General features: G+C 34.8%; 1 protein-coding gene and 1 non-coding gene across 2 annotated transcripts; both read right to left on the minus strand.

Annotated features, from left to right (window-relative positions):
- Positions 1-1,164: 1,164 nt before the first annotated feature.
- On the minus strand, positions 1,165-1,268 carry LOC112764142 (small nucleolar RNA R71). The gene has a single exon (XR_003183020.1). It is a non-coding gene; the product is annotated as a small nucleolar RNA R71 (small nucleolar RNA).
- Positions 1,269-13,931: 12,663 nt separating this feature from the next.
- On the minus strand, positions 13,932-18,157 carry LOC112742534 (glutathione S-transferase L3). Its single transcript, XM_025791776.2, has 10 exons — positions 17,827-18,157; positions 17,658-17,732; positions 17,093-17,153; positions 16,340-16,426; positions 15,672-15,770; positions 15,455-15,557; positions 15,298-15,374; positions 14,844-14,951; positions 14,255-14,335; positions 13,932-14,166 (listed from the first exon to the last, which is right to left on the minus strand). Exons 1-10 carry the CDS (start codon positions 17,835-17,837, stop codon positions 14,152-14,154), a joined length of 717 nt encoding a protein of 238 aa, XP_025647561.1. The 5' UTR covers positions 17,838-18,157; the 3' UTR covers positions 13,932-14,151.
- Positions 18,158-25,627: the final 7,470 nt, after the last annotated feature.

The following is a 25,627-nucleotide window of genomic DNA, read 5'->3' on the forward strand; positions in this document are numbered from 1 at the left end:
ATGTCGGAATAGAATCCATTGATTCTTTTACGTCTGTCACTACACCCAACAATCGTGAGTTTGAAGCTCGTCATAGTCATTCAATCCCTGAATCCTACTCAGAATACCACAGACAAGGTTTAGACTTTCTGGATTCTCAAGAATGGCCGCCAATAATTCTAGCTTATACCACGAAGATTCCGATTAAGGAATCCAAGAGATACACGCTCGATCTAAGGTAGAACGGAAGTGGTTGTCAGTCACACGTTCATAAGGACGGATGATGATGAGTGTCACGGATCATCACATCCAACAGGTTGAAGTGTAGCGAATATCTTAGAATAAGAATAAGCTTGAATTGAATAGAAGAACAATAGTAATTGCATTAATTCTCGAGGTACAGCAGAGCTCCATACCTTAATCTATGGTGTGTAGAAACTCCACCGTTGGAAATACATAAGTGATGGTCTAGGCATGGCCAAATGGCCAGCCCCCCAGAATGATCAAAAGACTGAATGGTCAAAAGACGCCTAGTACAATAGTAAAAAGTTCTATTTATACTAAACTTAGCTACTAGGGTTTACAGAAATAAGTCTAAGTGTAGAAATCCACTCCCGGGGCCCACTTTGGTGTGTGCTTGGGCTGAGCTTGAGCTTTACACATGCAGAGGCTTCTCTTGGGGTTAAACGCCAAGTTGTAATGTCTGTTTGGCGTTTAACTCTGGTTTGTGACGTGTTTCTGGTGTTTTACTCCAAAATGCAGCATAGGACTGGTGTTGAACGCCAGTTTGCGTCATCTAAGCTCGAACAAAGTATGCACTATTATATATTGCTAGAAATCCCTGGATGTCTACTTTCCAACGCAATTGAGAGCGCACCATTTGGAGTTCTGTAGCTCCATAAAATCTATTTTGAGTGCAGGGAGGTCAGAATCCAACAACATCAGCAGTCCTTTTTCAGCCTGAATCAGATTTTTGCTCAGGTCCCTCAATTTCAGCCAGAAAATAACTAAAATCACAGAAAAACACAAAAACTCATAGTAAAGTCCATAAATGTGAATTTTGCATAAAAACTAATAAAAACATCCCTAAAAGTAGCTAGATCCTATTAAAAACTACCTAAAAACAATGCCAAAAAGCGTATAAATTATCCGCTCATCAGATTCTACCCTCCTCAAAGAATCAACAGGTTGAGAGCTGAGGTACAAACCTTCAGGCAACAAGATGGTGAAACTCTCTATGAGGCATGAGAGCGGTTTAAGGACTTAACAAGAAGGTGCCCACCAGACATGTTCAATGAATAGGTGCAACTACACATTTTCTATGAGGGTCTTTCTTATGAATCAAAAAAGGTAGTAGACCACTCATCCGGGGCATCTCTAAACAAGAAAAAGACCATTGAAGAAGCCATAGATGTCATCGAGACTATAGCTGAGAATGACTATTTTTATGCTTCTGAAAGGAGTAACACTCGAGGAGTGATGGAGCTAAACCATATGGATGCACTGCTGGCTCAAAACAAGATGATCACCAAGTAGTTAGCTGACCTTACCAAGAAGATGGAAAGGAACCAAGTTGCAGCAGTCATCACTTCATCATCAGCTCAAGAAGGAGTAAATACAGAGGAAGAGAGTGACTGGGATCAAGCCAACTATATTGGGAACTCACCTAGGCAGGCCTATAATCCACACTCCAAAACTTATAATCCCGGTTGAAAGAACCACCCAAACTTTGGGTGGAGAAATCAACAAGATCAAAGCCAAGATCAGAGACGTCACAACCCCAACAATAATGCAACTCACCAGCATTCCACACAGAGATCATATCAACACCCACCCAATAGTACATGTCAACATCCACATCAAAACCAAAATGGCCCTTCTCACCCCTCCTACCTTAATTCACCATCACCATCCGAAGATAGACTCTCAAGAATTGAGACTCTACTTGAAGGTATATGCAAGGAAGTCCAAGACAATAGAGTGTTCAAGGATGAAGTGCGAGCTAATATCAAAAACCAAGGAGACACCATCAAGAGGCTGGAGTCTCAAGTGGGATATCTCTCTCAGCAGATTCCCAAGCCTACTGATAGCTTCCCAAGTGACAGAGAAAAACCCGAGAGGTGAAGCAAAGAAGGTAAGATGGAAAGAATGCAAGATGGTCACTATAAGTGGTGAGGGGAGTGTGGAAGAAATGAACAAACCATTAGAACATTCTCAAGATATTCCAGTAGAGAAGCAAGAAGAGAGTGACTAAGAAACCAACCCTACACAAAGGAAGGAGCTAAGGGAGAAGGAAATTCTGAACCCATATGCACCTTTTCCCCAAAGACTCAAGGGGGGTGTAGAAAAGAGAGTGTACTCAAAGTTCCTCGACATGTTTGCATCTCTCCATGTAAACATACCATTCATCAAGGCTCTCCAACAAATGCCTTCATACATTAAATGTATGAAAGAGTTGCTGACCAAGAAAAATTCACTAAAGGGAGGGCAAACAATAGTGATGAATAAGGAGTGCAGTGCTCTCATTTAAACAGAGTTGCCTACAAAAAGAAAGGACCCAGGGAGTTTTCACATCCCTTGTGCTATAGGAGAAACAAGGATTGATAAGGGACTCTGTGACCTCGGTGCAAGCATCAACTTAATGCCTTTATCCTTCATGAAGAAGCTTCAAATCAATGAGCTAACGCCCACGGATGTAATCATCAAGTTGGCTGACAAAACTCAAAAACAAGCAATAGGAGTGGTTGAAAACGTGTTGGTGAAGGTTGGGAACTACTTCCTTCCCACAGACTTTGTTATCTTGGAGATGGAAGAGAGTCACCTCCATCCAATCATATTGGGAAGACCACTCCTAGCCACAGCCAGAGCACTTATAGATGTGGAGCGAGGAGATCTAATACTGAGGATACATGATGAACAACTCACCTTCAATGTCTTCAAACCCTCACAAGAAGCAGATCAAGAAAACAAGGAATCAAGGGAGGATCACAATAAGGTATTGGTGGAAAAAACAAGCACAGAAGCACAAACAGTACACCTGAGAATCCCTTTGGTTGACAAACAATACAGTCAGAAGGCACAACAGCTAAGGAAAACCCAAGAGGAGCTAAACCCACCGGAGTCATATGAGACCAGCAACAAAATTTCCCAAAAAAAAGAGGCCACAAGGAACAGGGTAGCATTAAAAGAAGCAAGGAAGAAAGCACCAAGGGGATAGAGGAACAAGAAGATCTCTACAGAGGATTTCTCTCCAGGGGATGAAGTAATCTCCGCTCATTTCCCATCTATCCCACCTCATCTCCCCACCATTCTATCTCAGCTACCTCAAGTGTACACCATCAGCAGAATTTTCTCCTTGAAACATGTGGAGATTCTTAATAAAGCCAACAGAGATAGATTCACTGCGAAAGGGAAAGATTTGAGGCATTACCAACCACCCTGACAAAGGCCAAACGTCAAGCTAATGACGCTAAAGAAGCGCTTCATGGGAGGCAACCCATGTTTTATATCCTTTCCTTTAGACCCTTAATAGTAGTTAATAAAGCAAGGTTCATGAATTCCAAATCAACCTTGACAAACACTCAGATGAACCCTTATGTGCAACATATAGTGAATGACAAGTTTGGTGTTCAAGGCACACTAAGAGGGCATGAACACAATTCATATCATGTCATTCTTAGAGCCTTAATCAACTCTTCCTACACTACATGCTCACAAACTAAGTTTGGTGTCACCAATGTTGCATGCATGAACACTTAATTGGTCGGTTGGTTTGCATTCATGAATAGCATTTAGTTATTTAAAAACAAAAGTTTAAAAAGTAGCCAGTCCACTCTTTAACTTTGGCCACCAAAAATTCAAGTAACTCTTGAATTCCTTTTGTCTTGTATAGGAAATGAAGGAAGGATTGGAGGGAACTGATGGGACAACCCAAAGGAAGGGGGTTCGGCCACTTCAAAAGGGGGACTATACACATGTCTTCAAGGGGAGTACCTTGGGAAGTGTTGCCATGCAACATTGGAAGAAGGATATCCTTGGAGACTGAACCAAGAACCTCATAAAAGTAGTGATCCTTGTGCTCATCTCATGCCAAACCCCAACTGTCCACCATTGATTTTTACTATCAATCCACACCCTTCAATCACCCATCCTCCTCCTATATAAATGACCCCCACTCTATACCCTTCCATATTCAAATGCCCTTTCATTTCATCTTTCTTCTCTCTTTCGGAACACACACTCAAAACTTGCTCCTCCATTAAAAGCTTTCTCACACACTCTCATAGCTACATCTTTTAAGTTGCAATCATCTATACTTATACAAATTCGAAATCAAAGGTCACTCATGGCATCGTCGAGCTCTAAAAGAAGAAAAGGGAAGGAACCAATGGAGCAATCCCCTTTTGATGAGAAGAAATTTAGAACCTTTCACCATGCGTTACAATTTGAATGGATGGCTGATAAAGAGATCATATATGAGCTAGGCTTTCAAGCCAAGAAAACTGAGTGCCCCAAAATCACAGAGAATATGGAAAAGAGAAGATGGGAGCTCCTCATTGATCCGATCACAAAAGTAAACACAACTCTTGTAAGAGAGTTTTATGCAAATGCAGTCAGGTATGATAAGGCAGATGAATCCTATATAAGCTTTGTAAGAGGGGTAACGGTGGATTTTAGTCCCATGAACATCATGAAGGTGTTAAAGCTATGAACCATGCCATTCGCAGAAGAGAGCTGTCAATCTAGAATAGATAGCAGTCCCAACTATGACCAGATTGTGGAAGATATCTGCATACCAGGAGCGGATTGGGTAAGAGATTCCCATAGGAAGTCCAAATTCATTAAGAGAGGGGATCTCACCCCTGAAGCAAAGGGGTGGTTCGAGATTGTAAGGAGATCCATCCTTCCCGCCAGAAACAACTCAGAGGTAAACCTTAAGAGAGCAACAATGGTACAATATATACTCAAAGGGGGGGAGATCAAGGTTCACGAACTCATAGCTCAAGGCATTTGGAAGTTAGCTGAGAAAAGTGATTCTGGAGGAAGGTTAGGCTACCCCAGCACCATTTTCCGTCTGTGCACAAGGGCTGGGGTAGTGTTCGAAGATGGAAACCCCGAGTGGATAAAAGTCGGCATCCCAATTACTTTTCGATGGATGCATTCCGTTGCACCTCCCTTACCTCAACGAAGACTAAGAAAGAGGCCAACCCATCAAGTTGTGGAAGGACAAAACCCAGAGGAGCAAGCCCCAGCCACTTTAGACAAGCACCAATTACAAGAAGTCATTGATGGCTTGTCTAGGCAATACATGGAGAATCAAGGGGCACAGAAGGAGCTTCAACTGCAAATGATGGATCGCCAAGAAGAATCATTCTCTAGATGGATGAATCAACAAGGGAAGTGGCAAAAGCAATTGATGGAGCAGCAACTGGAACAAGCGAGACAGTGTGGTGAATCCTTCCACAGGTTGAACCAAAAGCAAGATCAACAACAAGAAGCCATCCAAAAGCTAATCAACATCCAAGCACATCAAGGTGCACACATTCATGAGATGCTTCGAAAACAAAGAGAACAGGCATATCTCTTTGATGAATATAGAGCGTTCTCAGAAGGAGTCTATATGAGTGAGACTGGATATCATATAAATACTCAAGCCAGGCTCGGATACTTAGTCAGACAACTGCCTGTATTGCACCATGGGATCACAAGATATGGGGAAGTAAAGGATGAATTAGCACGGCAGGAAAGAGAAAGAGCAGAAAAGAGTCATGAATCAATAAGGAAGGCATTGGAAGATTGGAAAAGAGCCAGAATGACACGGATACAAGGAAGCGCAAGTGGACACAAAGAGGACAAACAAGAGAGAGAGCATGAGCATCCCCAGAAGTAAAAGGTGGTGGAGTTCCCTCTTCGTTCTATCTTTTTCAAGTTTAAATAAGGAAAATCATGTATGAAATAGAACATGCTTCCATAGTAGCTTAGGAATTTTCAATTCTGTCTTTAAGATTTCATTGCTTAGGTCTATGTGTGCTGGTCTAAGTTCCCGGTTTTCATTTTCCATTCTGCTTAAATGTATGCTTGTCCTTTAAGCTAAATAAAAGAAAATGTTATGAAAAACCAGAGTGGGGTTCATCTTGTGAAGTAAGTTCTCAATGTTTGTGGTGTGGTAATTGATTAGCTAAGTTGGTTCACCAACAAGGTATACAGGCAACTAGATGTTCTGAATCATATGCTTGAAGCACATTCTATGAGACTAGCTAAACAACAAGATCCTAATAAGAAAAAGGAAAAGAACAGTGAGAGTTTGAAAAAAAAAAGAAAAAGAATAAGAAATAAGGCTAGGCACCAAGGGTTTGAATCTTGAGGCATGTGTCTGTGGTGTTCTTGTACAAAGGATCTGCTTGGATGAATAAGTTCTCAGGAGTGCTTCATCACTTGGTAACTTGGGTTAACTAACCCGGGATTATCAGCTGAAAATCCACTATCAAGAGCAACCTTGCTACAAAACACTTAGTAACCCAAAGAGGTGCTGGACACCAAGGCCTCAAGAAAAGAAGCTAACAAACCATATGCATGTGGTGTGCATGTATGGCGGAGAAAGACTTAAGGGAGTAGGTCCTTAGGGGTGTCTCAACACCTAGCACATTGAACCAACTGGTTCGGGAGTATTGGTGAAAGCTTATCTTAAAGAGTCGCCCCCTCACAAAGCACTTAGCCTAAAAGAATGCAATAAACCCTGAAAAGAAAGGGGGGATCAATGAATAAGGATCTCATAGGATGCAATCGAGCGAGTATTCAAGAGCATGATAAGGACCTGAAAACCAGTAAAAGAATGAACCTAAGTTGCTATGCATGAAATCCCATAAACCAAGAACTTGACTTCTATAATAAGGACTTGTTTCTCTTGTTCTTTCATTCATCATTCTTATGTTTCAGTACTTGCTTAGGGACAAGCAAGCTTTAAGATTGGTGTTGTGATGCCAGGGCATCTTGGCCATTTTCACTGACCTTTTCTTTACTGTTTTAGGGTAGTTTCATGCATTTTCTCAGTAAATAAGCAAGTTTTTGGTAAAAATACACTTACATCTTGATTCAAGCAAACATTGTGAACTTTACATGATTTCATGAGAATTATGCATGAATTGAAAGATAAAATGGATGATGCATGATCTCATGACTTGGAACGGAGCTTTGAGGCACCCTGTTTGTTTGATTTCAGAACAAAGGAAGCAAAGAAGAGCCACGTTAGCCGCCACGTTAGTCTCACTAACGTGGAATGGGAGCAAGCTTACAGCGTTAGTGGAAACGTTTTCATCAATAACACCTTCGAAAGCCATCATAACCCACATTAGTTGCTACGTTAGTTACATTAACGTGGGAACTAACGTGGAAGGAAAGGGAAGCTCCAACGTTAGTGGTAAAAGTAAACACCACTAACGTTCCAAAGAGCCATACATAGTCACGTTAAGAGTCACGTTAATCCAATTAACATGAACTCTAACGTGGAATAAGAAGAGATAGGCCAACGTTAGTGACACTTACCTTTGTCACTAACACTGGGGAAAGCCAAGATTGCCTACGTTAGTGGTCACGTTAAGACCACTAACGTGAATGGTAACTTGGAGCAAGGGATGATAGGCCAACGTCAATGACACTCACCTTTGTCACTAACATTGGAGGTGGCAAGCACACCCACGTTAGTGGTCACGTTAATGCCATTAACGTGAAGCACTAACGTCAGAAGAAGGAGCGTTTTGAAGCATTAGTGACAAAGATAAGTGTCACTAACGCCCTCGAGCTTTGGCATGCCCACGTTAACGGCCACGTTAGTTACACTAACGTGGATCATTAACGTGGGAAAGAGGGACAAGGAGCAGCATTATTGGTAAAAGTGAGTGCCAATAACATTTACGCCACTAACATCCTAACTAATGTCCTACTATGCCTGACTCATATTCTTTCTGCAAGCAAAGCTGAGCCCACTGAACACTGAAGACTGTAACTGCTTCAACTAAAGATCAAGGGCCCATATCCAAGACTTGAAGAGCTAACTAAAAGATCAGAAGAGTAGTATATATAGGAAGTAGTTTTGAACTAGAAGGAGGCTGGGCATTATTGGGAACTACATTCTGTATATTTACTTTCCTGCAAATTCTAGTTTACTGGAGAATGCACTCTTCTCTATCATCTTCTATTTTTAGAGCTATGAACAACTAAACCCCTTTTCATTGGGTTAGGGAGCTCTGTTGTAATTTGATGGATCAATTATAGTTTTCATTCTTCTTCTTATTTCTTTTCTCTTGATTTACTAGAAAGCTTTCGATCTTAAATCAATTGGTTAGTTGTCTTGGAAAAGAAACTCTCCATAATTGGATCTCCTCTGAGCCTTGGAAAAGGGATGAAGAGATCATGCTAGAATTGCTTTCTCATGTTGGACCAAATTGGGGTTTGGATGGATATAGTGACATATAATCCTACCAACACTTTGATTTGGAAATACATGTAGTATAATCAGTGACCATACTTCATCTCTTTCCATGAGCAATTAAATCAAGGAATTGGGCAATTGTTCAAGCTTAGAGAGATTGGGTTGCCAAGGAATTGGGATCCAATCACTTAAGATTGCCAAGGAGATCAATGAATGCATTGATTATGGAAGAGATGAGAATGAACTTGATCCGGAGAATGTAACATCTCCTAAGCCCAATGAATCCCCCATTCTGATCTTACCCATTCTCTTTACCTTCTACCATTTATTTTTATGTTCGTCTCCCTAAATTCCCATTTAAGATTCTGCAATTTACTTTCTGCAATTTACATTCCGCCATTTATTTCCAGCATTTATATTTTCTGTCATTTTCTTTTCCGCCATTTAATTTTCTGCAATTATCAACTCAACCTCTGCTTAGCTAAACTAGAACATTTCTCCAATTAAAGTTGCTTGACCAATCAATCCCTGTGGGATTCGACCTCACTCTATTGTGAGTTTTTACTTGATGACAATTCGGTATACTTGCCGAAGGGAAATTTGTTGAGTGACAAGTTTTCGTGCATCAGGACCCCGTATCCGCTGGGGACCTGGGTCTCCGCGGATGTTTGAAAAACTAATAAAATTTGAAAAAAATAAAAAAAATTAAGAAAAATAAAAAATAATCCTCAATTGTCATTACAAACATAATTTCCATAGTCTTTAAAGACTTAAATAGCAATAACCAACAAACATAAACATCTAACATATCCATAAACAATCAAATATTCCATAAACAACCAAATATATCCATAAATAACCAAACAAATTTCATTACATTATAAAAACATAATTCTCAATCCTCTTTTCATGCCGTAATGATAGTGATGGTAGATTCCAACTTACTTGAATCCTACATCAAAAAGAAAATAATTTAAAATTAAAATCGTATAATAACTCAATAAGTCAATAATATAAAAACATAGTGTGTTGTATATAATTTAATAGTTTACTTACATCAACAATTCAACAATAACAATTTCATATTCAACAATTCAACATCAAAAAATCAAAATTCAAAGTAAAATAATAAGAATTCAGAATCATAAAAACTAGACTCAATAACTCATCATCAAAAATATAAATTATACTTAAGCTAACTCACAGAAATTATAACAAATTCAAAATCAAAGCAAACAATAAAGATTCAGAGTTCTATGACTTACCCGACGGAGAACCGGCGACGACCAGCGACCACGACAAGACACGAAGAGGCGACCAGATGACACGGACGAACTCGCGACCACAAGAAGACGCAACGACGGCGAAGATAATAGGCTCCCTGCTACGGTGTGCTGGTGTGCATGACCTGATGGTGTCTTGACTGAGATCCACAATGTGTGAGAGACTGAGAGGTGGCGATGAGGGAGAAGGACTGAGGGGATGGGAGACTAGGAGGTAGTGGTGAAGGATTGGGGGTGGGAGGTGGCCGTCTGTGGCTCTGTGCGTGGTTCAGCGAGATGGGGTTTGACCGTTTGAGGTTCAGGCATCAAAGTTCAGAGGGATTTGGGGTTTGTGAAGTGTGAGTAACAGCGGCTAGGGTTTCCACCTCCCGTCACTCATATGTTATATATACATTAAGGGGTATTTTAGTCATTTTATAAAGGCGGTGATTAAACGGGTCTCCCCTCACTCATATATATATACCCCTAAATGCATAATCATTATCCAATCTCAATATCATCTATATCAACATCAATTCCATAAATACCATATCAATTCCCTCTATAGTAATATTAATCTCATCCATGCATTCACTACTCATATCACCACATTCAAATATACTATTCAAGCTTATTCCTAAGAGCATCTAACCTAGGAATTCATATTACACCACACGGTACTTAAATAAAATTTAAACCATACCATAATGACGGCGGTTCATACCCAACACATCACAACTCAAGCTTTCAAGGCTCTCGATCAACACCAATAAGCTTTTAGCCAGCAATACCTTGTTCCAAGTACTCCAAATTCACCCAACAACACTAACATAACCAATTTACATATACGTTAATTTAGAGTTCATAAATTTTATAAATCATAAGAATTGGAGGGTTCCTTACCTTAACCCATGGAATTTGTTGATGACACACATCAATAGCTCATACTAGAGCACTCCTAAACAACCAAAACCACAAGATTTCCTCAAAACCGAAATCAAATTCGAAATAAAAGGGGAAAAATGAAACTGGGCAGAGAGTTTAGAAATACTCACTACAATACCTAGATAGAATTGAAGAGGAGGAGGAGAGCGATGCATAGCCACAAACAGCTCGGAGCACCGAAGAGAATGTTATGGTCAAAAGAGTGTGCTGGTGAAAAGTGACTCTTCTTCCTCTCCTCTCTTCTTGTCTATCCGAGCTCTCTCTCTCTCTCTTTTTGGGAAGAGGATGAGCTAAATGCTCTTAGTTAGGGCTTGTGTGTATTGGGCTTGGGCTCACTTGGGCTCGGTCTGCTTGTTTTAGTTCATTGGCCCAATTTTGGGTCAAAACCTTTAATACTAGAGTATAAATTTATATTTTAAATATTTATACTTTTTCAAATTGACTTTTATCTTCTTACCCTTTTTACCCACAATTAATTTTCTCAGATACAGTACCGGACAGACTTAAGCCGGTACTACCAGCTAAAATGTCACTTTGCGCTTTTATCAAAAAAATCCACTGAGTCCAAATATCATATTTAAATTATCAAATTTTGATTGCTAAATTTTCTAACTATATTCTCTCATATTTAATTTATTTTATTTATTTAATTTTCGTTTATTCGAGGTTTAACATCCTACCCACCTTATTTTAAATTTTTCCCTCAAATTTTAGTTGCCTCAAATTTACCTCGCTTAAACTTCCTATAACTTCCAATTGAAGTATTAACTTAGAACTCCCAAAATTCTCCGAATCCTTAACAATGGTTGATAGAACCTCCCTTAAACTGAAGTTCACCATCCTACTACTCCTTATTCTAACCATACTATGTTAACGCTCCTGTAAGCTTCCGCTGCGTCACTCTGATTTTTAGCCACTAAGAATCAAATCATAGTTTGGGTCCCTAGCGCATCTATGTTAAACTACTACTTCGTGTTTTTACACCAAAAATTATGTTTTCTGACTTAGGAAAATTCACTGAGTCTAAATATCATATTTAAATTATTAAATTTTAATTGCTAAATTTTCTACCCATATTCGCTCATATTTAATTTATTATTTATTTAATTTTTGTTTATTCGCGATTTTATACCTTTCCTACTACTTGATCTATATCAGAGGCATATTGTGGAGGAATTGATTCTTGAAAGAGGTGACTTTCCTACTTTTGGAGCCAATGGTAAGCGTCTGTATTATTAATTATTATTATCGATGGCCATAAATAGGGGTGAACGCGGATCGGATTGGATATGGCCAAAATTTTGATCTGATCTGTACTAAAATTATTGGATTGGATCGGATTTAATATCTGTAGTTTTTAAGCTTGGATCCGATTCGATCCGATCTATACATATGCGGATCGGATCGGATATATCCGCAAAACATAAAAATAATTTAAAAGCTTATTTTTATTAAAAAATATCAATAAAATTTATTTTTTCTATTCTTTTAAATATGTTTACTCTTAAAATCATATTAAACATACTTTTCTTAAATAATAAATTAAAATAATACAACATATATGATAATTATTAGTTGAAATAAAACATAAAAAGAATATATACTTATTTATTTCTTTATTTTTGTGGATACGCGGATATACGGATATCTACATAAAATCTGCAACCCGATCCTACTAGTGTCCGGATAAGATCCGATTCGATAGCCTTGCGGATCGGATCCATATCAGCAATTTTTGGATCAAATTCGGATAAATACTGCGGATATGCAAATCGGATCTGATCCATAAACACCTCTAGCCATAAAACATTCATAAATTTGGTCAAAAATTACCAATGGAGACTTATTTGACTGAAAATTATCGACGCCCTAATCACTAGTAAATTAGGTTACCAGCTCCTTGATTTTTGGTAATGCTGTCGATACTGGTGAATTTTTTAGTAGTGGAAGTACTTCAGTCTTCTCAAACCCTAAAAGCAGTGGCTCAGACAAGCTTTCGAAGAAAGTTAACCCAAAATTGCTAGTATTGGGACTGCAGACAGGGATAATTCTCACCTATAAAGTATGGACATTTTGTTGAGTTTCCGTCTCTGCATATTAGATATATTACGGACACGACACTCATCAACTCTCGTCCGTACGTGTGTCTGCTTTCTATTGTGTTTAACTGTGTCTTGATAAAAAATAAAAATTTTTTCTTTTGAGATACTTGGACACACCAAAATATCATCACGTGTCAGCATGTCCAACCTTATTCTCAATATGTATTCTTGGAATGCATCTAGAAATAATATATTATTATTATTTATTAAAATAATTTTTTAAATACTTTATATAATTAAAAAAGAACATTAAAAATTATTAAAAAAATATTTTATATTTTAATATTAATAAAATATCAAAATATCATTATAATTTATCTAAAAAATATTTTATATTTTATATATATGTCGTGTTCCCGTATCTTATAAAATTTTAAAATTCGTGTATTCACGTATCCCATACTATATCGTATTGTATCCCGTATCCGTACATCATAAATTCTCACTTTGTCTTTCATGTGGTTTTTTTAGATGATTTAATTTTCTATTCAGAATTTCTTCTGAAAACTGATCAATATCATCACCTCAAGTCATTGATAATAATAAAAAAAAAAACAGGAAAAGTAACTAAAAAGAGAAAAACCTGAAAGATCTCAAAAGTTAAAACTATAAAAGTGTGCTGGCTCCCAAAGTTGTTTCAATAATCCAATTCCAAAAAGAGTAGGAACGTAATAATGAATCAGATCATATATTAAAACTCTCAAAAAACTTGATTCAGTCAAAACTTTGAAAGAAAACTTAAAAACAATTTTATAAAAATCAAGTTTGATATCCAGTCGTAAAAAAAAATAATGATTAGGATTAATAATGTACGAAAAGAAATTGGATGAAATAGGAAAATTGTCAAAAATCAAAACATAATTAGTTGCCCAAGACTATGATCATGAAAAAAGAATTGATTGTGAAAAAATCTTTAAACCAATCACAAGGTTAGAAATAATTGAAATCTTGCTTGTTTTTATTGCTTCTCAAATGATCTCATTGTTCCAAATGGATGCAAAGGCAACCTTCTCAAATAACTTCATATCTAAGAAAATATATGTAAAACAGCCACCTAAATTTGAAAATAAGAAGTATCTATGTCAGATGTTTTTGAAAGCATTGTATGATCTCATCAAATTATTTTCTTCCCGGTTTATCCTATGTTTTTCTCTTTCATTTCTATGTTTTTCTTGCCTTTGCTGACAGAAATATCATCGAATACTTTCTAGTATATTATAGGTAATGCATATATATCTCTTTATTACTAATTAATTTATTATCACAATAGTACATGTATCATCAAAGATCACAAGTTGTTACATAGAACATTATTGATTATTATGACACAAAACAAACAGACCAATATCTAACTGAACATCAGCATCCCATGAATGCAAAACACTTTATTGGCCGCGTTCTTCACATCTTAGAGGCCACACTGCAATTCAAAAGTTCACTGCTGTTGGGGCTGCAAAGAGAATATGTAAACAAAGTCATAAATCAATCAAATTAGGACTCTTCAAACATTAACAGTGAAAAAGGATACGTAGCAGTACCAAGAAACGTCTCTTGTAAAGATCAACAAGTTCCTTTGTGTCAAACCTTGTTTGTGTATATGCATCAATCTTGTTCACCTCCTACAAAACATTGAAGAAATTAAGTTTTACTCTCAAATGAAAATCTCTTTTGTAACTACGAAAGTTTGAACATGTTAGTAGCATAGTTAGACATCTTATTATCAATCCCATAGACTGAATTTCAGGGCCAAATTCAAATAGAACACTGTGCTACCACTATTGGTTATTGACATATTGAATAAGCTTGTTATTTATATAGGAAATAGCTATCCAGTATCCACATAATGGTAATGTAAGCTATGCCAGACTTCAGAATAACATAAGGAAAAGAAAAGAAATAACCAAAATGATAGCATAAGCAATGTGAAACCACTAAGGCACTCGCAACATGAAAACAGAGAAAAGAAAAGTAATAATGTTGTTAGGTCATATGACCCCATAGAAACTCCAAGTAATCTAAAGACATGTACCCCTGCGTCAAATTAGCTAATCATATAAATTAATGAAAAACATTGCAATTTCGACAAAAGGGGGAAGAAAAGTTTGTAGATAAGAGGCTATAGGGTACCTCAATGAATGTTCTAAGTTTAGGCCTTCCTTCAGTGATGTCATGCTTGAAAACCTCAGCAAAGACCACGTGGAATCTTTCAATGAATGGAACATAGGCGATATCCACCTGATTATCACAAGCATTTACAAATTATAAAGGGAGAAAAGTCACATATTCATTGATGTAATCATGAGTAAACACCAAAACTCCTACCTAAAAAGAAAATTGGTAGGATAATGTCGTATTTAAAATGACAAATTCATTTCCCACCATTAGAGAAAGTGTGACAAATCAATACATGGTGGGTTTGACTACATTGTTTTATGTGAGTAAGGGTTTGGAGGTTTATTCTACATTGATTTTTTGCCACTTTTGGGTAAGTGAAACTTTCTTTTATCAAATGCATCATGATGAACATCAGTATCAGTTCCAATTTCTTGAGGTATGAATTAAGAAATCTACTTGAACTTACCCAGCTGAATTGACCAAGGAAGAATGGCCCATCATCAAATTTTCCAAGAGCATTCTCAAAGGAATCAAAGATAGGACCTAATTCAGAGAACCAATTTTAAGACACATTTTTACGTTTGAGAAAACACTCTCCTCAATCAATAAACCTACACTCTTACTTGCTTGTCGTATAGCATCCCCTTTCAATGCAGCATACAAATCTGTGGTGACTGAATCAACTTGTGACACCAATTGCTCACCAAACTCTTTCTTTGCAGGATCCTATAAAAAGTGTGTTCTTAACATCATTAGTTCATTACTCGATTAACTACTGAAAACTGCTTACGGGCCATAATGTGCAAAGAAGAAAGAGATTCGGCAGTTCAAAGTTCTTACCGTTGGAACAAGAGATGGCCCTTCAAAGTTGGCATCTATATATTTGATCAAATCAAGACTTTCTCCAATTACCTTACCATTGTGCTCCAATGACGGCACCTGTAAAAATTAGCAGGAGACGAAAGTCATATATGTGGGTGCAGTAAATTAGTTAATCAAGTGAAATATGTTGTACATAAACTAGAAATGAGTCTATTGAGAGCTTTTTATAAATAGGTAACACTACATTAACAACTAAATAGTTGTCTCTACAAGACAACTTCCATAACATCAAATTTCAGTGTTGATTGTTCTGTTTATTAAAACAAAGAACCATTTATTTACATCTACCATGACTTAAGGTTAATAAGAAATTGTTTATGCATAAACTAGCAAGCAAATTTATTTATCTTCTATCACTAACACAAACTAAAACATATTTTCAGGGTAGACTTTCTCCTTGTCAGGATCTCTTTTTTAAAACTATGCTAGCACTGATGTGAGCCTAAGAGTTCATCTGCTATTATCCCATTCTTCTAAATAAAGATTAAATTCCAATACGAGTTAAAATTTTCTATTTGTTAAAATATAAAACCATTCATGTGCATCTCTATTAAGAAACTGTTTATGTATAAAATAGCAAAGCAATTTATAATATTATCTTTTATCATAATCATCAAGTTACATACCTTATTTTGAGGGTAGACTTTCTCCTTGTACCAAGCAGGCCTGTTTCCAAGGTCAATAGGAACCAATTTGATCTTCTCTTGCAGCCCCTGTAACCAACAGAAGAAACAAATTAGAAGTGGCAAGACCAGAAAAGTATAACAACAGCAGACCAGAAGAGTAAATAATAATAGAATCATACACTTTTATGACTTAGCAAATAATAATTAAATACATGAGTACTAGTCAACAGTTGATATCTTTTGGGCGTTACAAACTAATTCCATTCTTTTAAGAACTATTGTGTTAGCAACAAAATCATTCAAGTGCTACGTTGGTGGTTCCCTGTTTATTCAATGTATGATTCATAATCATATCAAGGGTGACTAACTAATATGTAATTCATCAAGCAATTGAATTTACCATTATACAAAGATTCAACTACAAAGAAAAGGAGAAAAGGACAAATAGGTCCTTGACCTTTTGGTCGATCATTTAAGTCCCCGATGATTTAAAAACACATTTAAGTCCTTGACCTTCTTAAAAGCTGGATATATCGATCCTGGGTCTAAATTTATCTCATTTTAAAAACTCTCCTACGTGAGCATCCGTATATCGCCAGATCAGTACAATGAAAACCATGTTTGATTTTTCCGTTGGGTAGGTTTTGAAAGGGTCAGAGACTTAAATGTACTTTTAAATTCTCGAAAACTTAAATGTTCGTGAACCAAAAGTCAAAGAATTATTTATCCTTTTCTCCAAAGAAAAGGAATAACCTTGTAATTTCTGGTGATCCATGCACGTTGTGCATAGGGGCAATAATAACAGATGTACAACCTAGATAAGAAATTGAGCATACATGTCAGTACTGAATTTTAGTAAAAACTTAGAAAATCAAAAAGTTGAATTACTCTGTCAGTTCATATAGTTTTTACTAAATTTGTAATTAAATCCTCATATTTTAAAAGCTTTTGATTAGATCCCTACTCATTTTAAATTTTATAATTAGGTCATTATCGTACAAAAAATATCAGAATTAATAGAATATTCCCTTTCAAACTTAAGATACCTATATGTAAAGGATAAATCTCTAAATCTAACCTCCTCTTATTTTTTTTAGAAGGTTCTCGTTGACTCTAACATTGTTGGTACGACAAAGACCTAATTACAAATTTACAAAACAGCATAATACTCAATTGAAAGCTTTTAATCTATAAAATTTTAGTTACAAAGTTTTTGAAACTACCGACCGAATAATTTAACCAAATCAAAATTTTACCGAAAAATAATAAAACCTAGAAAATAAGCAGAGTTATAACAAAGAATGAGAAAGAAAGGAACCTTGTAGTTCCATCAAAAAGAGGCGGTGGTTCGGAAGTTGAAGTTAGTGGAGCAGGACGAGCTTCTTGCACACCACTAAATGTTACACAGAAATTGAGAGAAGATTTAGCAAAGAGGAAATTCAAGTGACATAGATATAAGGAAATTAGAGAATGTAGAATTGACATACGCAGTTGCCATGATCTTGATTCTCTTCAGCGAGCGAATGTATAGTAGTAGTTTAAAGAGTAATTTGATTGTAATTTGTGATGCACAAAACTTTTGGTGGGTACTCACACGCGATTGAGTTCAAGTATTTATAATAGCTACCTTGAGTTGCATCAGATGTCATCACTGACGATAGAATGCTGTCAAGAAAATTCTGGAAAAAGGAGTAATAAAATTGGACACAGCAAATCCTCGTACGCCACCTACTATTTCACTTATAGTCATGCATTGCATATCATATAGTAATAAGAGTACTACTATACATACAAGTCTTTTTAGTATACAAGTTATACAAGTTAATTTTAATCCAACAAAATTTATTTAAATAATGCATTTGTATCCATGTTCTTTCTCCTCCTCATGTTTCTTCTCTTTTTTCTTTGAGTTTCTCTTTTTTTTTGTGTGTGTATTTCATTTTTATTATCGTCTTTTCTATTATTGTTGTTGCCGTATTTTTTTCCTCCTCTTTCTATTAATTTTACAACATTATGTATTTGTTTTTATTTGATCTTTTCTTCCGAAAAAGAATTATGAGATATGAAATAAAAAAATAAAGAAGAAGCAATACAAGATGAGGAGAAAGAAGAGTTTTGAATTATGCAAAACTTATTAGCACATATGTACCGTTCTTAAATAATACACTTAAATATCTTCATGTTACACCAAAATATCTTCGTGTTACACCTAAATTTACTGCAAACAGGAAAAATGTTTCTTCTGATACTGCATTTTTCTTCTTCATTTTTTCTTTCTTTCTTTCTTTTTTTCTTTTAGTTGAATGATTGTAAGTTTATCATCTTCCTAAATAATTTTGCAGCATTATGTATTTCTTCTTTTTTTATTTGATTTTTTATTTTTATTCTTGTTAAGAGAGTAACATAAGAAAAAATTTGAGAAGGTAAAATAAAAAGAAAAAGATGAATAAAAAATGGTGATAATGATGAAAAAAAGAAGAAACAGTAGAAGATAAGGAGGAGGGAGTGGAAGAGTTTTAAATTATGCAGAACTACTTATCAGCACACATACAATGAAAATTCTTTAACAATACACTCAAATATCTTTGTGTTACATCCGAATTTGCTACAAATACAGAAAAATATTTTCTCTAATACTGCATTTTTTTCTTTTTTTTCATATTTCTTTCTTTATTTTAGTTGAATGAATAAAAGTTCATCATCTTTCAAATAATTTTGTAGCATTATGTAGTTTTTCTTCTTCTTTATTTGATTTTTTTGTTTTTATTCTTGTTAAGAGAATAAAACAAGAAGAAACTTGAGAAAGTAAAACAAAAAAAGAAAAGATGAATAAAAAAAGAAGAAGAAGGTGATGATGATGAGTTCGTGCTTGTTTGGGCGCCATTATCTTGATAAAAAAGATCTTTTTTTAATTTTTTTAATTTTTTAGCGTATTTAGCAAATTTTTAGTAATAAAAGTAAAAGCACTAGAAGAATAAAAAACATCTTTTTTGAGAAGCTGAAATTTACATCTATTTTTAAAAGATCTTTTTTCCTTAAAAAAAGAAGTTTTTCATATAAAAAATAAACAAAAAAGTATTTTTATATTGTTATAGCAAACATAATTGATAGATAAAAAAATCTTTTTACATGAGATACCCAAATATAAAATTACTTTTACTTTTTCATAAGATCTTTTAAAAAAAGATAACTCAAAAAAAGATATACTTTTAGAAGTTCACCCAAACAAGCCCGAAAAAAAAGAAGAAGAAGCAACAGACGATGAGGAGGAGGGAAAGGAAGAATTTTGAATTATGCAGAACTTATCAGTACACATACATTGAAAATTCTTAAACAATACACTTAAATATTTTCGTGTTACACCTAAATATTTTCGTATTACACCCAAATGTGCTGCAAATATATAAAAATATTTTCTCTAATGCTGTATTTTTTCCTTCTTTTTTTTCTTATTTCTTTCTTTATTTTAGTTGAATGAATGTAAGTTTATCCTCTTCCAAGTAATTTTGTACCATTATGTTTCTTCTTCTTCTTTGTTTAATTTCTTTTATTCTTGTTAAGAGAGTAAAATAAGAAGAAAGTTGAGAAGATAAAACAAGAAAAAAAAAAGAATAAAAAAATGAAGATGATGGTGATGATGATGAGAAAGAAGAAGAAGAAGCAGCAAAAGATGAGGAGGGGGGAGAAAAAGAATTTTGAATTATGTAAAACTTATCATAATAAAAATACACTAAAAAAATTTTACAATACACCGAAAGATTTTCAAAATATACCGAAAGTTTTCTAAAGTACACCGAAACGAGAATGGAACAGATTTATCACAATAATAATTCAGATTCATAACTCCAACACCAATTTTTTTTTGTTGATTACGACACACAAATTCAGTTTGAAAATAACACACAAAAAATGACTAAATTATCAACAGAAACACATCCAAATCAGTTTTGGATCAAGCAACGTCATCAATATAGCGAAAATTCTATGAGAACGATAACAATAATGACGACAACAATAACGATGATACGTATAAGAAGAAGATGACGATGACTATAACGATGATGATTATGATGATGAAGGTGATGGGGGAGAAGGAAGAAAAGGAAGGAGGATGAAGATGATGGAAGAGATGGAAGAAAAGGAATGAGGAGAAGTAATTCCAATGAGAAAAGAAGGAGGAAAATGAGGAGGAGAGGAGATGATGATGTTGGTGATGGCGATAACGAAGTATCAGGAGTGACAAAGAAGCGCGTGAGATAAATTAGGTTAAAAGAACTTGTATAAACTTTATGTCAAAATGACTTGTATGTGGAGAATATCTCTCTAGAATATTAACATTTTGAGAACTTGTAATTTTCACCTCCAACCATGATCGAAGGATAAAGTAGTCTTTCCAAATTTAAAAATCTCTAGTCAATTTTTAATTATTTAAAGAATTAATCTAGGTGATTTTTATTATTGTCTACTACTTATGATTAAAGATTGATTATTTTAAATTATAAAAAAATATTTTATTTTTTAAATAAATAATCTAAAGTTAAAAAAGATATTTATTCTAACATTTAACATTATATTTTGGATAATCATCAAAATTAATAGGATTTTCAACATAATTAAATTAAAAAATAATTAATAATATTTTTTACATGATGCAACATTATTGGTATATATGTGGTAAACTTTTTACAAGAATAGCGGAGGACATTATTTTACAAAAAGATAAGTGATTTATTCTTTTGGTGTCTTCAAAAAGATAAATGATTGCAATAACAAAAAACAAGTTAATTATTTTAAAATTCTGAAGTTATTTAAAATTCTCCGAAAAAATAGCTATCAACAAATAGAGAGTGAACATGGCCAGCTCAGTGAGTAATAAGAAGTCAGACTCAATGAATAGTTTCTTTGACGATTCAACTTTTGCAAGATTTTCAGCTGGAGCATGCAAGTTCAGCGAACATCAATAAATAGCAACAATGAATTGTCTTTTAACTCCCAAACAAATAAATCGTAAAGGACCCATACATCTTAAGCTGTAACTCATAAATTTCGTTATATTGGTGCGACTTATATATAGGAAAAATAGCATAGTCACATTTAAATGCATATTAAACAAATGTCATATCTGTTCTAAAAGATTTAGCTAACTAGTCCTTTCTTTGTTTTTTCACCATTTTTACACTAATGTCATATCTGTTCATTCATGCATGTAAATTTTATTGGCATGTCTAAGATAAACACAATAATTGTGTTTATTAAATGTGTCCTATGATGCACGGATGTTAATATGGACAAAAAATACGACACGATACGAAATATACCGACACACAAATTTTAAAATTTTATATGATACGGAGACACCCATATATATAAAATATAAAGTATTTTTTAGATGAATTGTAGTGATATTTTTATATTTTCTTGATATTAAAACGTAAATAATTTTTAATTATTTTTAATGTCTTATTTAATTTTATAAATTATTTAAAATATTTTTTGTTTTAATAAATAATAATATATACTATTTTTAAATTTATTTTAAAAATAGATGTTAAGAATAAGACTGAACACACTAACACGTGATGGTATTTAACCGTGTCCAAGCGTGTCAAGAGAAGAATTTTTTATTTTTCATTAAGACACGATTGGACATAGCAGACACGCATGTCAGACGAGTGTCGGTGAGTGTCGTAGTCGTGTTTGAAATGTGTCTGACACGTAGACACCGTAACTCAATGAAGCATCTGTGTTTCATAGAATGTGTCTTATATATTGTTATAAACCATTTGATTTTATTAAATATAAAACAAAAGCTACTAAAAAAATATTAATAGACCATAATAAATATAGAAAACATTAAACATCACTAGTATATAAATAAATATCTTTTAATATATAATATTTTAATTGAAAAATATAATTTTTTATTTTCAAATAATAAATATAAAACATATAAATACAAAAATTATAAATCTTTTTTATTTATTAAGATCAACAATTATCATGCAATAAAATTATTAAATCACTCTTCTACCTCAGCCCATGACAACAATAAAGACGTCTCACGGCCCACAAATTCAGCCCAACAGAATACACAAATTCAATTATAATTTTAGTCTTTATCTTATCTTATAGTTATCTTTATCTTTATCTCTATCTTATCTTTATCTTATCTTTTATCTTTCATAGACTAATGCTCTATATATACTTAATTTTACCTTTATAGTGAACAATTCAAGCAATCAACAATCAATAAAATTTTTTCATCTTTTCTTTTTTTTCATTATTATTCTTTCACAATTTTATTATCTTTGTATACTCTTTCCGTTTTATTATGGTATCAGAGCTCCTCTTGAGCTCTGCTGACATCCATGGATCAAGGAGAAAGGGCACAACAGCAACTTCATCCGGAGCCTCTTTTGGACCTTTCGTCAACCCAACACTTTTCTTTCATGGCACTTCCTTTCAATGAAGAAGCTCGTCCTTCAAACCAACTTGAGCTTTTTCCAAGTCCAACTACTCATTATCTTTGTTCTTTCAATACTTTTTCTACTGTTAACAATTCTTCAAATCGAGATTCATTCTTGAATACTTGGATCATTGATTCTGGTGCCACAGATCACATTGCATCAAATTTGTCTTGGTTTATTTTTTACACACAAACTTCTCCTATTATTGTTCATTTACCAAATGGTTCTCAAGCTACTGGCATTGTTCAATTTTCACCATCCTTGGTTCTTCATGATGTTCTTTATTTACCTCATTTCAACTTTAATATTATCTCTGTTTCAAAAATTACTTCAGCACTCACATGTGAACTCACTTTTTCATCTTCTTCTTGCACTTTACAGAGCAACAATTTGGGGACAATTGATTTGGCCAGAATGAGAGAGGGATTAGATGTCTTTGAACCCAATTTCGGTAAAAATTCATTCACTACACACTCCATAAATTCCATCCAATCTCCACCCATTACACCTTCTAATATATGGCATTTTCGTTTAGGACACCCTTATGGGCAAAGACTTAATCATTTACATAAATAATTTCCTTTTATCTCTATACATCATGATGAGGCTTGTGACATTTGTCATCTTTCTAAGCAAAAGAAACTTTCATTTTCTCAAAGTTTTAACAAAGCCAATGCAGGTTTTAATTTATTACATTTTGATATTTGGGGTCCGTTTCGACAAAGTTCTATTCATAATCATAAATATTTTTTTACTATTGTTGATGATTTTAGCCGCTTTACATGGGTTACTTTATTAAAATCAAAAGGAGAAGTGCAAAATCAAATAAAAAATTTTATTACTTAAATTGAAACACAATTCAACTCCAAAGTCAAAACTATTCGTTCCGATAATGGACTAGAATTTATTTTATCTGATTTTTATGCTTCAAAGGGCATTATTCATCAACGTAGTTGTGTTGAAACTCCTTAACAAAATGGAAGGGTAGAACGCAAGCATCAACATATTTTGAATATAGCTCGTGCTCTTATGTTTCAATCTAATTTACTATCATCTTTTTGGTGTTATGCTGTTAGACATGCTGTTTATCTACTTAACAGAGTTCCATCATCCGCAATTAATTTTAAAACACCATTTGAGATCATATTCAATCATCCACCAAATTATCATGACCTTAAAGTTTTTGGATGCTTATGTTTTGTTTCTACCCTAATGGCAAATAGATCAAAATTTGATCCAAGAGCCAAAAAGGCTGTATTTATTGGCTTTCAAAGTGGTTTTAAAGAATATATTGTTTATGTTTTAGAAGATAAAAGAATTGAGATTTCTAGAAACGTAATTTTTTATGAAATGATCTTGCCCTTAGTCACAAAAAATGCCCAATTCCATACACTCAGCCCAACATTGCCAAACACACCTTCTCAAAAACAAGATTCAGTTAATCTTCCAGTTGAACTCTCACCTATACCCAGTGACCCAACTCCACCTAGTTCTTTATTTTCTCCAACAACCTCTCCCTCTTTCTCACTATCGTTACCTAGCCAAGTTGAACCCATGACCACCGAATCACTTTCAATACAGACACCCATCTCTCCTTCCGCACTAGACACCAGTCCACCATCACCTTCTCATCCCCCGTCACCTTCTTCACCACCTGAGCAACCCCATCCTCGTCATTCCGACCGGCCTCACCGACTTCCAGCATATCTCTCTGATTACTTGTGTAATTCCTCTCTCATCTCTATAAATTAATCTCCCTCAAAGTGCAAGTATCCTTTATCTTCAGTCATGTCTTTTTCTTCTCTTTCATCTTCACATAAAAGATTTCTTTTATCTCTACATTCTGATGTTGAGCCAAAGTCTTTTAAGGACGCCAATCAACACACTAATTGGCGTAGTGCTATGAAAGATGAGTTGGATGCTCTTGAGCTGAATAAAACTTGGCGTCTTGTTGATTGCCCTGCAGGGGTTAAGCCGGTTGGCTGTAAATGGGTCTATCGCATCAAACGCAAGCCTGATGGTTCAGTTGATCGATATAAAATACGCCTTGTGGCTAAAGGGTTCACTCAAACTGAAGGTGTTGATTTTTTAGAAACTTTCTCCCCTGTTGTCAAGCCTGCCACCATCAGATTAGTTTTGGCATTGGCCTCTATGAAGCGTTGGCCCATACATCAGTTGGATGTCAATAATGCTTTCTTACATGGGGATCTTTCTGAGGATGTTTATATGACTCTGCCACCCGGATTTACATCTCCTCAACCGAATCAATGCTGTAAGCTAGTAAAGTCACTGTATGGTTTACGACAATCTAGTCGTATGTGGTATGACAAACTTTCTCATCTTTTGCTATCTCATGGATATCAGCAGATCTCATCTGATTATAGCCTATTTGTTAAATTCATTGGTGATCAAATTTCTATCCTTCTAGTCTATGTTGACGACATTGTTCTCACTGGTAATTCCATTTCTAAACTTGCTACCATTAAGTCTATTTTGCACCAACACTTCCGAATTAAAGACTTGGGCCCATTAAAATATTTTTTGGGTATTGAAGTTGCTCAATCAGAGAAGGGAATTTGCTTATCTCAAAGAAAATACTGTCTTGATCTTTTAGAGGATTCTAGTTTATTAGGTGCTAAACTTGCTTCTGTTCCAATGGATAATACCACAAGACTATATCAAGACAAAAGTCCCCTGCTATCCGACCCTTTTGTATATCGCCGTTTAGTTGGCCGTCTTATCTATCTTACCACTACTCGACCGGACATCATGTATGCAACTCAGTAATTAAGTCAATTCATGGCATCTCCTACTGAATCTC

The sequence above is a fragment of the Arachis hypogaea genome, chromosome 2, assembly GCF_003086295.3.
Source record: "Arachis hypogaea cultivar Tifrunner chromosome 2, arahy.Tifrunner.gnm2.J5K5, whole genome shotgun sequence".
Lineage (NCBI taxonomy): Eukaryota > Viridiplantae > Streptophyta > Magnoliopsida > Fabales > Fabaceae > Arachis > Arachis hypogaea.